We start from the raw sequence: 16,352 nt of genomic DNA, 5'->3' as shown, positions 1-16,352 counted from the left end.
ATCTTCCTATTGCAAGGTCTTTGCTCTAATGATATCCGTGAAATTCCATTTGGGAAAGTGAATATTCAGGTTCTGAATATTAGGTCATGGGCATCTATGGAGTCATTATTCTGTTTACCACAGGACCCTTGTACAACCCCCTTGTCTTGTCTCAGTATTTGAAAACATATACTTTTCTTCTTTGCATTGTTAGAATTAGTCAAGTTATGAAAATATTTCTGTTTCAGAGAAACAATAAAGTGAATGTGAAATTTTAGATTTATTTTTCAGGATACAGACTCCAGTATTGTTTTGGAATAAATACTTGTATTGTGTCTCTACTGGAAACTGCATGACAATTGATGTTTGTTAACTGCTGCACTCCTCCACCATTACTTCTGAATAAGAACACAAATGCTGATGGGCTTACTTGGAGAAGAGCTTCTACTGTTTCCAGGATTATTTGGCTTATATATTATGTTAATACATTATAATTTATAGAGATTTAAAATTTTTATTGAGTTTTTGTACATTTCATACAACACTTCTTAATCAAATTTAGACCCCCTCCCCAGCTATGCCCTCCCACCCCTACTGGACCTCATACATTCTGTCACATATATACTTTATGTTGAGGATAGTAAAACTAAACAAAATTATCCATAAAATATCTATCTGAAAATATAGTTTTATATATAAATACTTATTTTTTAATTTTTGCAAAACCTTTATTGAGAATTTCATACATGTATGTAAGGTGTTTTGATCAAATCCATGCCCAATCCCTCCCCTCCAACATTCCCCCCTCTGAAGAGGTAGCCCTAAAATCTTTTAAGAATTAGATACAAGCTCCCAACTTTTGACATTTTTGGCCTTTGGAACAGAGTATGTTGCTAAGAGGCCCAAGGACATTTTGACTTTTAGCCAAGAAACTGGCTACATTTCTTTAGGGTCTTTTTACCCTAACTGCCTAGCCAATTCCTACCTCCTTATCACGCCATCCTCTGAAGGGGTTACCCAAATTGCCAATAGGGAATAGGGACGCAGACTACTCTGGCTTCTTCCACGACGAACAGGGACACAGAGTGGGGCAATTGGAGTACCCCTTCAGTGAGTCTATCTAAAAGGCTCCCAAATTGCATAACTCTTATCTCTAAGGGGAAAACAAAGTCCTTGACTGGTGAATAGGAGATGTGAAGGAGACGTAAAGGCAAGAGTAATTAGCATTACAAGTTCTAGACAGGGAACTAGAAAAAAGTCAGAACAGGGCAATTTTCAAATGTTCATATGAGAGTCCATTGGAGTTTCTTGACAAGGGCTTCCAAAAGCATCCCTCTATTGGGTTCTTCCTCATTTTTCTTTTTTCTTCCAAGGCTGGATTAGTTGGCTGGGAAGAGTGGCTGGATACTCAGGTGAGGGTCCAGTGACCCTTTTGGTACTCCTTTAATGAATGAGCACAATACTTATATATTTATAAATCCTACTTTTTTAAATACATTTAAATGCAATGGAATTCAGCCTTCTTTCATATTTCTGTTTTATATTTTTACATTTTCTTTATATTAATTCTTTCCTTACAAGTACCATGGCCTTTTAGAAACACAATTTGTTCCATGTAATGATTCTTACTGCTATAAATAATTGTGACTTGAAAACTGGGGCTTCTTTAAGTTGACTCCCTTCTCATTAGCAGTGCCCTTGCCATTTTTAAAACCTCTCTTGTTTCCTGGCAACAATGTGATGTTTCAGAACTGCTCTGATTTTATCCTGCCAAGGACACTGAATTGAATATTCTCTAATCGTTCCAATTTCTTATTTGACTTTTTTGTTTAGAGCAGTGTTAGGGACCAAAATTTATCTGCTAAGAAATGTTACAGGTGTTGGGCGGGGAGCAAAAACACCTGCTACTGTACTCCCATTGGATTGCTCTTGAGAGTTGACTAAATTGAAAGGAAAATAATTTTATTCCAAGCATATAAGATCTTATTTCTTCTAATATACCTTATGATGGGGATAGCTCCTTCTCTTTTTTAAATAAAAGAGAGACTTTATTAGAAAACACCAAGCTTCTTTAAGGAATCTGAACAGATGTAATAGTTCAATGGTGAGAGGGGCACATTCCTGTAGGATAGTGCACCATGTAATCACAAAAGTTATATTTTAATTCTGGATTCTGCATGATTATGATAAGAATATCCCGAATGATAGTTTTCTTTGTTTTGTATAAGATACTAGAATGTGGATTCAATCTTTCTCTTACTTTTCACACATGTGGTAGCATCTTTTATACTAAGTTCTATAGCTTGTTCCCTTTACCTTGCTCTATTTCTGCACAAACATGCAGAGAGAGAGAGAGAGAGAGAGAGAGAGAGAGAGAGAGAGAATATCTTGGGGTATTACTAGGTAGCCAAGATTAACCTTGTGATCTTCCTGCTTCTAGGTGGAATTTTAGGTGTGCACCATGCTTGACAGGTTTTTCCTCAGTGCTAGTGATGGAACCAGGGCCTTATGCATGTTAGACAAGTGCTCTACTATTAACTTGTACCCTTAGTCTCCTCTACTTGCTCTTTACATCTTTATAGTCCTTTATTCTGGCCTCAAACTTGTCAAGCACACATTAGCAGATATTTCATGAGTTCCTGCACACGTATCTGAAATGACTTAGCTGCTGGAAGAGCACCTAGAGTCTGAATGTGTACATTAGTTTTGCTTTCTGATGAATGGTTCGTAGCATGACTGTACAATTTCACTTCCAGGTTCTTGGTGATCATATATTGTAAAGAATTCCCCAGGGTATAGTGCTCCTACAATCCAAATATTACATAGTACTTTTCTGTTCTAGCTCCAGGAACATTACTAGGTCTGTCTTCCTCATGACTTCAAACATAGACATCTTCAACCCACATAGTTTCTCCTCGTGCCATTATCTTCTTCCACTCATTCGGCTGTTATGATTTGGATCTGAAATGTCCCCCAAATGTTTATGTGTTAGTCTTAGTCGCCAGTATAGCAATGTTAAGAGGTGGGACTTTGGGGAAGTGAACAGATCATGTGCCCTCTGACCTTATCAGATGATTAACACATCCATTAATGAATTCATAATTTCTGGGGTATAATTTCTGGAAATCTAGGGGGTGAGACCTGGGTGAAGCCAGTGAATTTGGGAGCATCTGTGCATATTATAGGAATCCGTGCATGTTTAAAGAAATGTAAAGTATGACATTTAAGGTCAAACACTTCTGCATCTCTTTTATGAAGTTTTAGATACCATAAAATTAATGAATTAAATATTGACTTATTAGTGGATTATGATTTTAAACCTTATTGAGATGTTGGCCTCCAGTGAATTCCTTTTTCATGATAGAGTTCGAAACCTGCATTCTACTGTGAAAAAGATCTGTATTATGATTCTGAAGAAAGGGGAAGCAGATATGAAATTATTTTAACACAGCTGTTAGTAGGTTAGAACATTGGTTCTTCCACTTTGGAATGTTGTTTGACTCACCTAAAGAATTCAGCAACCATAAAGGGTCCAGGCATCTACGCAGTACAGAAGAAAGTTCTGTTGTTACTCAATGAAGTACCATTGTCTCAGGTCATCAGATATATCAGGGCAGCTGGTTGCTCTAATGAGGTAGGCTTTACTAGGAATTATTCACTGGTGAATTATTCTTTCCTCAGAGGATTTGAAATTCCTTTTTCCTTTAATTGACCCAGAAAGTACTCCCTGGCATTCATTGTAGGCTTTTAGCTCAGAAAAAAAAAATATTTATTCTTGATTTTTTTAACCTGGTTAGGATTAGGAAAAACTGAATGGAATTTTGAAAAATATGGTGACCTTGATTTCTTCTTCGTAAGTCTCAAGTTTTAATGTAAAAACATGCCACTTGGAGATCCTGTTAAAATCCAGATTCTGCGTCAGTACATCTGGGTGGGGTCTGAGATTCTGTACTCCTGGTAAGGTCCCAGGTGGTGCCAATATTGATCTGAGGAACAATGCACTAGTTTTGGTTTGTAGCCTTTGCTGAAAAATGGCATTGCTTCAGAAATTTTAAAAAATGACAATTTTTAAGGCCCATTTCCCCAGAGAGTCTACTCCTTCTGACATAATGGACACTGTATGGAGTGGGTATCAGGGGTTTTGAAAACTCTTCAAGTGACTTCCACGTACAGCAAGATTTGAAACTTCATGTCTTTGTACACCACTAAAAGGTAACCAACATCATATGGTGTTTAAGAGAAACTGAAGTGAATTTTTACTCATCTACCTCATGCTGTAATACATAATTTCTTTACATAGTTCAGAGCAATAATTTATCTCAATTTCTTTACTGATAAGGTTTTTCCAATGTTTGATCCTCTAAGTTCCATGAGGACTCAGTCTTTTGAGGGGTCTTTGAATGTTATAAGCACCAGAGTTCATTGTTGGCTGTCAGTACAGGTGCACTGAGAAGCAGATCTCAAGATGGAGTTAGATGTGCAGGAGATGTACTAGGGGAAACACCTGTGAAGATAAAGGAGGAAGGAAGCAGGAGGCAGGAATGGGGATGGAGCCTGCATACAAGTAGGTAGGACCGCCCCATGTGGAAGGAGAAGGTAAAGAAGGGGTGGGTAAGGAGAGGCCCAGATGATAGAATAGCTCTGAAGAGGCCTTGGCTAGGCTTGGGGAGCCCCAGAGCGAAGACTGCCTTACTTTGGTAGGTCCTGACTCAGGCAGATGTAGCTCACCTCTATTCTCCATGCTGAGCTCAGCCATTGGGTGGGAACAATCTGGGAAGAAGATGACCTTGGCCCTGATGCTGCAGCAGATGTGAAGGTATGGCTGCCAGTTCCTGTCAATAGATGGGTCTCTGTGTAGCAGGTTCTTTCTTGTAGGGCAATTTGTGTGTATTGCCATATCTGCTACATTTCTGTTTTAAATTTTACAGAGAGGATGTCAATTATTTTTTCCTTTGGGATAATGTAAGAGAAAATTAGCCACACACCAAGACATTAATGTTTCTTTGAATGTCTTGCTTTTGGTCTTGTCCCTTTAAACTTGATTAAACTGATAAACTGGCATTTATCAATTATAAATTATAATCATGTCTGCTGGGCCCACAATAGATTTCCTATCTCTGTAAAAATGTAAAATTACTCACCACTGGATAAGATGTGGGTGGAACAACATCTGTCCTCTGTAATGACTGCATGTTTACCATTAGCTTTTAAATGTCATGTGCATAGATATAATGTAAGGACTAATTTTTAGCATTTCTTACTATTTTTAGGATCTTGTATTAAAGAAAGAGTTACTAAACAAAACTGACTGAGATTGTGTTTTCTTGGTTTGCCACAGTGTGCTCTCCAGCATGACAGATGCAGTGTTGGCTCGAGTGTATAAACAATCAGATCTGGACATCCTGGCTAAGGAAGCATCCATCCCAATTGTCAATGGGCTATCAGACTTGTATCATCCTATCCAAATCCTGGCTGATTACCTTACACTCCAGGTTGTTGTATTTCTTTGTCTTACAAAAATAGGAAAAATCAACAAATAATTCCCAATTAGCATCAAGGGAAATCATTTACTTAAACGATGTTTAATTATTATGTGCTGGATAGCTTTAGTGTCAACTTGACACACCTGGGTCGAGGGAGCCTCAATTGGGGAATTGCCTCTATTGGACTGGCCTATGGCCATGTCTGAGGGGCATCTTCTTGATGAGTGATGTGGGAGGGCCCAGCCCACTGTGGGTGGTGCCACCCCTGGGCAGGTGGGCCTGTGTTGCATAAGAAAGCAGGCTGAGCATGGGCCAGGGGAGCAAGCCAGTAAGCAGCGTTCCTCCATGGCCTGTGCTCCAGCTCCTCCCTCCAGGTTCCTGCCCTGAGTTCCTACCTTGGGCTCCCTGATGAACTGCTACCTGGGAGATGTAAGACAAATAAACCCTGTCCTCCCCAAGTTGGTATTGGTCAGAGTATTTTGTCACAGCAACGAAGAAACAAACTAGGACTAACTTTTAACTAATCTTGGCAAATAATTATTGCATATGAGTGACTATTACAGATCTGAAGAAAACAGTGCATTGTTATAAACAGAGTATAAGATCCTTTTGTTTTCAATCCTGTTTCCAAACCTCTGCAGCCCCTCTCACATCATCTGTTCTTTCATTTTGCTGAGTTCAACAAGGGATGAATAAGGAATGCAAGTGTATGCAGAATGGACAAGGCTTATGTAACTGTGGTAATTAATATTGATTGCCACCTGGTCAGGATCTAGAATCACCTAGGAGACAAACCTCTGGGCATGTCTGTGAGGCATTGTCTACATTAGGTTTACCAAGTTGGGCAAACCCACTTGAACCATGGGAAGCACCATTCCATAAACTGGGTTCATGAACTGAATGGAAAGGAGAAAGCAAGCTGAATGCTGATATTCATTTCTCTCTGCTTCCTGACTCTGAAAGCAATGTGGCCAATTGCCTCAAGAGCCTGCCATTATGACTTCCCCATAATCATGGACTGTGTCCTTGAACTGTGAGTCAAAATAAGCCCTTCATTTCTTCCTTAAGTTGCTTTTGTCAGGTATTTTGGATATTTTGTTCCACTGATGTGGAAAGTAACTAATACAGTGACCCTTCATACATCAGACTCTATAACTTAGAAATATAGATGCGAGGGGTTTGCTGAAGATGGTCTATTATTGCTTAGTAACTGAACGAGGGAAACATTTTCTGTTCTTTTAATAGGTTGATAAGGAATAGAGTAAAGAACATGCAGAATTTAGAGAGTTAAGGCTCCAACTGAGCAGTGTGTTCCTAAGTTAGGAATTTAAATAACTTTTTATGATGATGTGATTTGGTACTTGCTGCCAAGCTTGATGGGCTGAGTTTGATCCTGGGGACCCATATGATGGAAGAAGATAACAGAATCCTGCATAGAACTAGGGAAATGGGCAAGAAGATCCAACCTTAACAGAGGAACTATTGACAAGTGATCCCTGCTTGGTGAAGTAGAGTCGGTCTTCTGTAAGGGGGTGGCACTAGATAGGTTGACCACGTTCCAGTGGATGGACTCACACTGAGGGACATTTGGAGACACAAACTTGGCTCAATAAGCCTGAACATATGTGACAGAATGCATGAAATTCAGTGGGGAGGGGCTATGTGGACGGTCAGATAGAGGAGGGCTTCTGAATATGATCACGATGTATTCATTGAAATTCACAGAAATTCAAAAAAAATTAAAAACCCCAGACCAAACAAAAAACAAACATCATAGACAGGACACAGCCATCAGATTAAATGGAACCGAAACAATTATGTAAAGATACAAATAAAAAAATCTGAGTCTTTGTACAATGTCTTAGTTTAAGATATTAGTACTTTCAAACTACTTTGTGATTGTTTGTGTTATTGAATTGCTCTGTACAATAAAATAAAGGTTTATTCATTGAGCAAAGTGTTTTTATTGAAGTGAAGACTGTCTCCTTTATTTTAACCCCAATTACTGTTGCATAAAAGTGAACTTATTCCCCATATTTAATCCCCTTTACCCCTTGCTTTTTAGGAACATTATGGCTCCCTTAAAGGTCTTACTCTCAGCTGGATAGGGGATGGGAACAACATCCTGCATTCCATCATGATGAGTGCTGCGAAATTCGGGATGCACCTCCAGGCAGCCACTCCTAAGGTAGGGAGACTTTCTGCCTTGAAGGATCCTCCTCTTCAATCAGATGCAACTACCCAGTATAAACAAAGTTTCTGATCAGAGACAGCATAGGTGAGGCCACAAACTCCATTTTTTAATGACAATCTGGCTTCTTAAGAGCCCAATTTTCCATCTCTACAGTGAAAATTAGTCTTGACTGATGCCTTCCATTCTGTGAGTCTATAGTAAAAGCATGTCTGAATTATTTTGTTGAATGCCCTGCTACTGGTCATTATGATGACTGGAATCCTTGTGTGTTACCACCACACAGGCTGAAGAAAGCAGTGAAAGCCAGACAGCATAGACTCCTCAGTGCACAGGAATGATGCTGTCATTTCTCCAATAATGTAATTTGACACAACAGCAACAAAAATGGCAGTCCCATGTGAAGTAACCAATGATGGCATGTATATGAGCTCTTTAAAATCGAGTCTCACGTGGCTGTGAAAATAACTCCTCCATGCTTTCTATCCTGGTGGTAATCTCTTATAGAATATATGGAAAACCCAACTTCTTTCATAAACCCAACTTAAATCTTTTGCTACATAAGGAAATGGTAATAGTTGTTGCCTCTAAATAGAAAAACTAGCTGGTTCAGGGATAAAGATAGGAGGGCAATACCATTTTTAAGGTCTTTTATATGGTTTCAATTTCTTAACATGTAAATTTTGATCTACATAATAACATATATGCATAAATAAATGCACTAATATAAAACATGTATGTTTCCCTAGATAGCCCTGTGTTAAGATATGTCTGCCCCCTACAGAATAAATAGGACTTGTAAAAGGTAAGAATTAGCCTTCCAATTTACAGCCACTTTTGAAAGAGATGTATCTTTGCTCTGAAAACTGTTATTGAATATGTTAAAGCTGTAATGAAATGCTTCCTCTAATCATGTGCTTATTAAACAAAAAAAGAGCCCTCCAAGAGAATCAACCACAAGCCAGCACAAAGGGTCTCAGCAGAACATTAAAAGCACCCAAAATCTACTAAGCTCTCTCTATTATGTTTCTTATGTAGCTACTAATGTCCCTTCACAAGTCTTTTAAAAGGAAAATTCCCCTAAACAGAAGATATTTCAGAAAATATGTGTTTATTTCTGTTAAGAGATAAAATTGACCCTCACATTAGGAGACACCTTTTGCAATGGTTATGCACCAGTAAGTCTCTCTCCAAGGATACGTTTGCTGATTTCTCCATAGTCACTGCTGTGGCTCACTCTGAGCTGAAAATGGGAAACTGAAAAAAAACTCTGTCTGCTTCTGCTTCTTGAGTTTCAGGTGTTTATTTGCCAGCAACCAGGAGCATGAATTACAAAATGTAGGTGAATAGCTGAATTTCTCCAACAGGAATCACCCAGTCCTTAAGTTTCTCATATACTGTTCGCCCCACTCCCCCAAACCCTACCAGGGTCTTAGGACAAGATCCTTATAAGCAGATCCTTAGTGAGAATTTGTGTAGAGCAGGAGAGGGAAAGGGAAGAACCTAAAGAAGAATGTTATTTACAGAGATCAACCATCCTGGTTTCTCCAGACCTGGGGAATTCCTGGAGATAAGAAGCATTCAGTGATAAAACTGGGAAGAGTATGGGGCTAACCTGGGTGATTTGGTCACTCTAAAGCCATGGCATGTCCAGTCCCACAGAAAGTAGCTTACCTTGAACCCAAAGTGAGCTTGGGAGTGCATGTCATGCTTCAGAGTTTTCCCACCTGGAGGCAGGTTAGTAGGTTTCCATCCTTCTGGCTCAGTTACTGTTGAAGGGCAGCAGGCACATTGGAGTGACAAATCTTCTGGCACTTATAGTGAGAAAAATAGCCTGGTTGTCAGAGAGTTTCTTTATGAAGAAAAGGTGCAAGTTCTAAGTGTTAAAAACAGACATGTATCACCTGTCATATCATAAACAATTTAAATGATATTACATCAATTCTCTAGGGTTCGAGCTGAATTGGTTTGGGTCCATGGATTCTTCTTAGGTTCTTAGGGTGGCCAAAACAAATTACCACAAATTGGGTGGCTTGAAACCACAGTAATTTATTGTCTCACAACTCCGGAAATTACAAGTCTGAAATCTAGGTGTTGGCACAGCCACATTGCATCTGTTACTTGACTTCTGGCTGCGCCACTTCTGTCCCATCCTCCATCATCTTCCCTCTGTGTCCATATAACTCTCTGTACAAATGTCCCTGTTCTTCCAAAACATAGCATTTTAAATTTAGGCCCACCCCCACTCCATATGACCTCATCTTAAGTATTATATCTGCAAAGATCCTATGTCTAAATAAGATCCTATTTTCTGCATCCTGAGATTCCCCACGGGCATGATTTTTTCCATGGTGCTGGGGCTTGAACCCAGCACTTCATATATGTTAGCTAAGCATTGTATCACTGAATCATGGTTCAGCTCTAGGTCATGAGTTTTCCTGGGACAGTATTGCCAAGATGTACCTGCCACGGGGAAAAAAAAAAATCGCAAGCATGCACTGGAAACCCTCATAGCACAACAAATTTTGATGACTCGGAGAGACGACACTTACAGCGTATCATTCACCTCTTTTCATTTAGCATGACCTGAAATAAGGATCAGATGTGACATATGCAGCCTCTCTTGACACTCTCACTAGAAATCTAGTGCCGAGAAAGGCTCCATATAAAGGCAAACTATTATTGCGTTTGCTTTTACAGATAAAATATGCATTAAGAATAATTGTTCCCTGCCATAAGGTGCTTTTGGAAAGGCTTCATTCTGTTGAAGAAATATATGGTTTAAACATTTTATTGCATGTCAAAAAATGTTTTATTAACATCAAAGGGAGAAATTCCAATATTATAGAGTAATTTCAGTATTGTTCTTATGCAGAAACTCATTTAAATGATAAAGGACATAGACATCCACTTAAATCTTGGTGGGAGTAAGAGTTTTTAAAAATCTGCTGGAAAGTCTGATAGTGCAGAAGTCAGTCCATCAATTTGTAAGGCTTCAGTTGTTAGTAGAATTATTTCCTTTAAAGATAAAGCTAGGGGATTTACTGTAAATTTAAGAAACACCGAACCACTTCCAAGGCCATAAGTAATCCATTTCCCCATGCTTCAACCAAAAATAACTTACATTGTTCAAAAAATAATAATTTTGTCCATGATTGTAAAAGTGCTCCATAAGCCATTGATGGTAATGATTATAACATTGTTCAAAGTGAATATTTAGACTAAACTGGGTTTGTTAATCACCTTCTTCATCTGGTTTTAAGATTTATGTAAAGGGCAATGAGTGATTTAGTATTGAAAGCTGAGACGTGAGTAAAGAATTTCTCTCTGCATTCTAAGTCATGGCCCAGTGTGTGCAAGGCTGGATGATTTTCTAATTTCAAAGCTTTGCTCTTGGTTCTCTAAGTACTTATTGATTCCTTTTCTAAGAATGATTATTCTTGTAGAGTACCAAATCTCTCTCCAAAGGAAAGGCTAAATTTCCAGGGCAGTAGGCACCTAGGATAATATCCAAGTCTCTTTGTTTATATTTACCAGTATTAATGTTCAAAACATCAGTTATACAATCACAAGCCTTTATTAATTACTTTCCTCCAAACCCCCATAAACCAGGCTCCAAACCTCAGGACAATTTGAGTGCAGCAAAGCTTGCTTTAAAATGCCTGCAGTCATCATCTTGAACATGTTATCAGTTTCTTTTCTCAAAAAGTTGGTCATAGGGGCTGGAGAGATGGCTCAACAGTTAAGAGCACTGGCTGTTCTTGCAGAAGACCTGGGTTTGAATCCCAACACTCACATGACAGCTAACAACTGTCCATAACTCCAGTTCTAGGGGATCTGACATCCTCTTCTGTCCTCCATGGGCACTGTATGACATGGGCATACTTATGTACATGCAGGCATAGCACTCCTACACATAAAATAAATATAAATTTAAAAAAATTTAAAAGAACTTGGTAATAGAACTAGGGTAGACAACTATGTGTAAAGAAACCAATTTCAAATGAGTGAACCTGGGCATGCATATCACAATTTGAGGTTCTCGGAAAGCAGCATCTGAGCATTATGTGTGAAAGATGTGCAAGATGCCTCTTACAGTATGTCTTTGAAAGGGGAAGGGGAAGAAGCAGGAGTGCACAGAGGGAGAAGCTGAGCTGTGAGGCAGGTCCAACCCCCAGTCTTGGTTGACCTATGTAACATTTTGTTCTTGGCATGGTCATTTGGAGCTGTCTAGAGTTGGTGGAGAGCCTCATGTTTTCATATCTATCAATCTGTCATTGAAAATATGGGCCCTGGTTACGTATGTGACCTTGGGTAAGGTGGCCCTCTACAACTGAAGCAGTGGCCCAAGCAGGCTGACTGCTGAAGGCCATCTTCTGGCAACACCACAGCAACTGAGAGGAATATGCCCTTTAATCATGGTTATGCATGAAGGGGGCTTCAAAAGGGTGATCACACCATTCATCACAAAGCCATACTGAAAGTATAAAAAACTGATTCATAATAAATCAAAAAAAATGAGGATGAAGGAAGGTGAGCATAATTTTGTAGTTTGAACTGACAGAATTTCCATATGGAGGGTCTGTAGGTAAGACTGGGTTGGATTTCTGAAGAGCTGACATGTTCTGATGAAGACACCCAGGAGAAGATAACAAAAGAGGTATTCAAGGGTGAAAGGCTGGGATGGCAGAAGATGGCAGAAAATGGCAACATGTGTACAGAGCTGACAAGAAGATTAGCTTTCTGTGGCAGGATATTGAAAAGAATTAAGGGAGCAAGAAATAGAGACTATAAACAAGAAGTTTTGAGGCCCTTAATCAGCTTTGACATAGAAGCAAGTACCAAACATGGAAGGCTTCAGAAAAAAAAATCAACTCACATTCTGTGTTCAGAATTCATTGGCGGATGAAAGAGAGACTACGCAGGCCAAGACTGGAATAGCTTCAGCCACTTTAGCTGCCCACATCATGCCCCGCCATTCAGAGCTGTGGCTAAGCTATGCAAGCAAGACTCCCAGGATGCAAAATTTCTGCTTTTGCAATCCTAATAATAAAGTGCCTCCTTTTAGGAACTTCGCTTACTTCACCAAAGCATTCTGAGAAAATACATAATGTTAGCAAATCATTGTACTTGTATAAATGGCATTTCAAAGCAACTCCCATCTCAGAAAATAAGGTGGGAGTCTATTAGTATTTACGGCAGTGGTCATTGAGCGCTTTCCTGAGGAACAGTTATTCAAACTGAGACCTTAAAAAATTACCCATGGAATGGGTAGGGGAAAGGATATTAGACATAAAGAACAGAATGTACAAAGACTCAGACAAAAAATGCATTAAGTTGTATAATTATGAATGTGATCCTCTTGTTATTAAAGGACCAGGAAGAGGTCTGTCTGTTAAGAGCTAGAAATTCCATGCTCTATGTCGTTTGTCTTTGTGACTGAGGAAGATAGAGATAGTCAAAAAAGACGGGGAAGTTATTTGCCCTTTTTTGAGACAGGGTCTCCCTGTAGCACCAGCTGTCCTGGAACTCGCTATGTAGACCAGGCTGGCCTGGATCTCACAGATCTACACCTGACTCTATCTCCTGAGTGCTAGGATTAAAGGCATACACCACCACGCCCAGCTTATTTGCCTTTTATAAATCTGAAAGGCCCCATGAAATTTTTAAATTTTAGATTAAAAAATATGCTCTTCTGAACATGGTTGAGCTGCATCTTTTTAAAAGGGTAGGAGAGAAAGAGGGAAGTGAGGAAGAGGGAAAGGAAGACTATGCTTGGGGCTTGGTTTTGTTTTGAGATGGGATTTTGTTTTTATATGTAGCCCAGTCTGGCTTCAAACTCCCCCTGTAGTCCTAAGTGGCCCAGAACTCAAGATCCTCCTGCCTCAGCATCTCTAGTGCTGCCCTTACAGGCGTGTACCACTATACAGGGCCAGGAAAGGCTGTTCTTGAAGATAAAATAGTGTCGTGGATAACTAAACTATATACTTACACTTACATAAATAACATTTTTTTTCTTCTTACAGGGTTATGAGCCAGAGCCTAGTATAGTCAAGTTGGCAGAGCAGTATGCCCAGGAGGTATGCTCTCTACATATAACATTAAAATTGCCTTTCTCTGTCTCATGAAGTTTTCTAAACTAGGATGTTTCTCTGTGTTAGAATGGTACCAAGCTGCTGATGACGAATGATCCATTGGAAGCAGCACGTGGAGGCAATGTACTAATCACAGATACTTGGATAAGCATGGGACAAGAAGAGGAAAAGAAAAAGCGCCTTCAGGCTTTCCAAGGTTACCAGGTTACAATGAAGGTATAAACGGATGCCCCTGTGAAGGTTCATTAATTCCATCCATAATGGCTAGAACCACCTAATCAGTCATTCACTTTAGACTCAGTAGACTGACTGTTCACACCTTATAAAGGACTCACTGTATCCCACAAAAATCTCTCTCCTCCCAAAGATTAGCCATGTCATTTTGGAAAGGCACTTTTATGCTAAACAAAGGAGTCTGAAACCCAGGCAATAGAGAAACACAAGTTTTTCCCTTTCTAATAGCAGCAGAGGTACCAGAATGCATTGCTCTCTGTAAGTTTAGAGACAACAGGTTACTTCAGATTCATACAGTTACTTCAGATTTCTTCCCTAAGAAAAGCCCCATAACTGTTCTTGCAAGGTTAATTCTCGGTTTTATTTTCTAAGGGCCCTTTAACCCACTCTAGGGATTCCTAAGGGATGCCCCTTTAATGGAATGCCTTCCAGAAAGATCAGAAATAGTGCATATCAATCCTTTCTTCCTGCTTGCTGGCCTTCCTTCCTTTCAGTATGCCTCCATCTTGAGGAGCCATCAGAAAGATTTCTATGCAATGTTGATACACAACTGGCTGGTCCCCACCCCCAGGGTTTCGGATTCAGTGGGTTGTGTGTCACATTTGAAACCTTTTTATTTCAACATGGTTGCCAAGTGACGCAATGCTGCTTCTTCAGGGCTACATTTTGTAAACCTGTGTTCTGAAAGCACATGCTAAAGGACAGGGGCACACCAGAGTTTTGTTAGCAGAGCAACTAATTGTTTTGGTGGAGAAAGTGATTAAGGAAGCACCAAAATTTTTACTAATAAAGTAGCATGATAATTCAAGTTTTTCCTATTTCATGATAAATAGAAGTTTGGAAAGCAGAAACTGAAAATATTTTCCCCTACCCTATTAACAGTGACTACTTCTACAGGTAGTCACTATTTAACAATCTGATATGGCTCTTTGCAGACCTTTCTGTGTATTTACATATGTATGCCCGTATACGTACAAACACTGAGTTTTCATAAATGGTGTTTTAGATATACTATTCTCACTTGCTTTTATCACTTAAGAAATCTTGGATTTTCTTATCAATTCATTTAAATATTTATATTTTCAGTAGCTGCACGTAGAATTCCAAAATATAGATGGACAATAATTTACTGATTGATAATTTATAAAAATATCCCAATTTCAGACAATACTATAATGAGAATCCTCAGTCATATTTCTTTGTGAAAATGTTACTAGAAAATAAATTCCTACACGAATTTTTTGTGTAATGTGTTATGTACTCTAGAAAACATCAATGATGCCCATGCAAACAGGGTGAACAGTTTCTACGCCTACAAGTGGATACTATAGTTATTTCTCCACACATACCGCATTCCTTGTTATTTACATTTTATGCTTTGAAAATCTAAGGGAAATTGGTATCTTGTGCTTTTTAAAGTTTGCCTTATTTCTGATTATATCAAGCATTTTCATATTTATTGCTCATTTCCATTTCTTTTTCTCCAATTGCCATCATATCTTTGCTCTGTTTCTGTTTTATTCCTTTTACATCATTGATTGTAGGAGTTTTATATATGATGGCTAATCTTGTCATATATGTTTCAAATATTTTGTGGGGATATTTTAATTTGCCAGTGTTTTAGTTCATGCTTGTCTTGGGTGATTTTCTGGTGCTGGTACTGCAGGCTTAAAGAATAATAATTTTACTGATTATAACAGGTATAGAAGTTACTTCCTTTCCATCTCATTTTGCTAGTATTTTAGAAACTCAGTTGTTCTCAACTTAGAAGTAAAATAAAATTTTAGTACAATGGCAGTTATTCTGAAGTAGGAAAGTATGAGACAAGGTAGATTTGAATTTGTAAGTGAACAATGGAAATGGATGGGAGAATGTTACTTTTGGGAATTAAGTGTGGGAGAAAATTGAGACTGGGAGTGCATTTGCACTGCGAGTGAAATATCTCGAGCACAGTGCTTGTAATCCTTTCTAATACCCTCCTACCTCAGTACTTTCTTCAAAATTGCTTTAATTTGTGACAAAGTATGCTTCAGATGCTAAAATCCATAATTTTTAGATACCTCAACCTGTAATACCATCACATCTAAGAGACTTCTTTATATATTGGTGACTTTTCTTAGCAACCATGTATTATACCACGAGAGTTCATTACTGACATGTCCCCTGTCCACGAGACAGAATATTAGAAAAGTGAGTTACTGATTTAACTTGGAGTGATGTTCCCCCACACTTAAAGAAGTGACTATAAAATTCCATAAGATTAAGGAATTACACACATTTATCCTTGGTATCTTAAACTAAAAACTTCACTCTGGTCCCTTTGCCTTGTATTTATCTCTTGCCCCAGGCCAAATATACTTTTAAATCCTG

The 16,352-nt window shown here is 38.8% G+C and overlaps 1 protein-coding gene across 1 annotated transcript in view; it reads left to right on the top strand.

The window, feature by feature from the left end:
* Positions 1 to 16,352, top strand: part of Otc (ornithine carbamoyltransferase) — a 62,232-nt gene that overhangs the window by 37,045 nt on the left and 8,835 nt on the right. The window contains exons 5-8 of the mRNA XM_029563485.1: positions 5,318 to 5,471; positions 7,528 to 7,650; positions 13,680 to 13,733; positions 13,815 to 13,964. Of these exons, the coding sequence (XP_029419345.1) occupies positions 5,318 to 5,471; positions 7,528 to 7,650; positions 13,680 to 13,733; positions 13,815 to 13,964 (481 nt within the window). The remainder of the gene's footprint in view (positions 1 to 5,317; positions 5,472 to 7,527; positions 7,651 to 13,679; positions 13,734 to 13,814; positions 13,965 to 16,352) is intronic.

This window comes from Nannospalax galili, unplaced genomic scaffold, assembly GCF_000622305.1.
Source record: "Nannospalax galili isolate Female #2095 unplaced genomic scaffold, S.galili_v1.0 scaffold556, whole genome shotgun sequence".
NCBI classification, from domain to species: domain Eukaryota; kingdom Metazoa; phylum Chordata; class Mammalia; order Rodentia; family Spalacidae; genus Nannospalax; species Nannospalax galili.
This window is presented reverse-complemented; position numbering and strand designations above follow the sequence as displayed.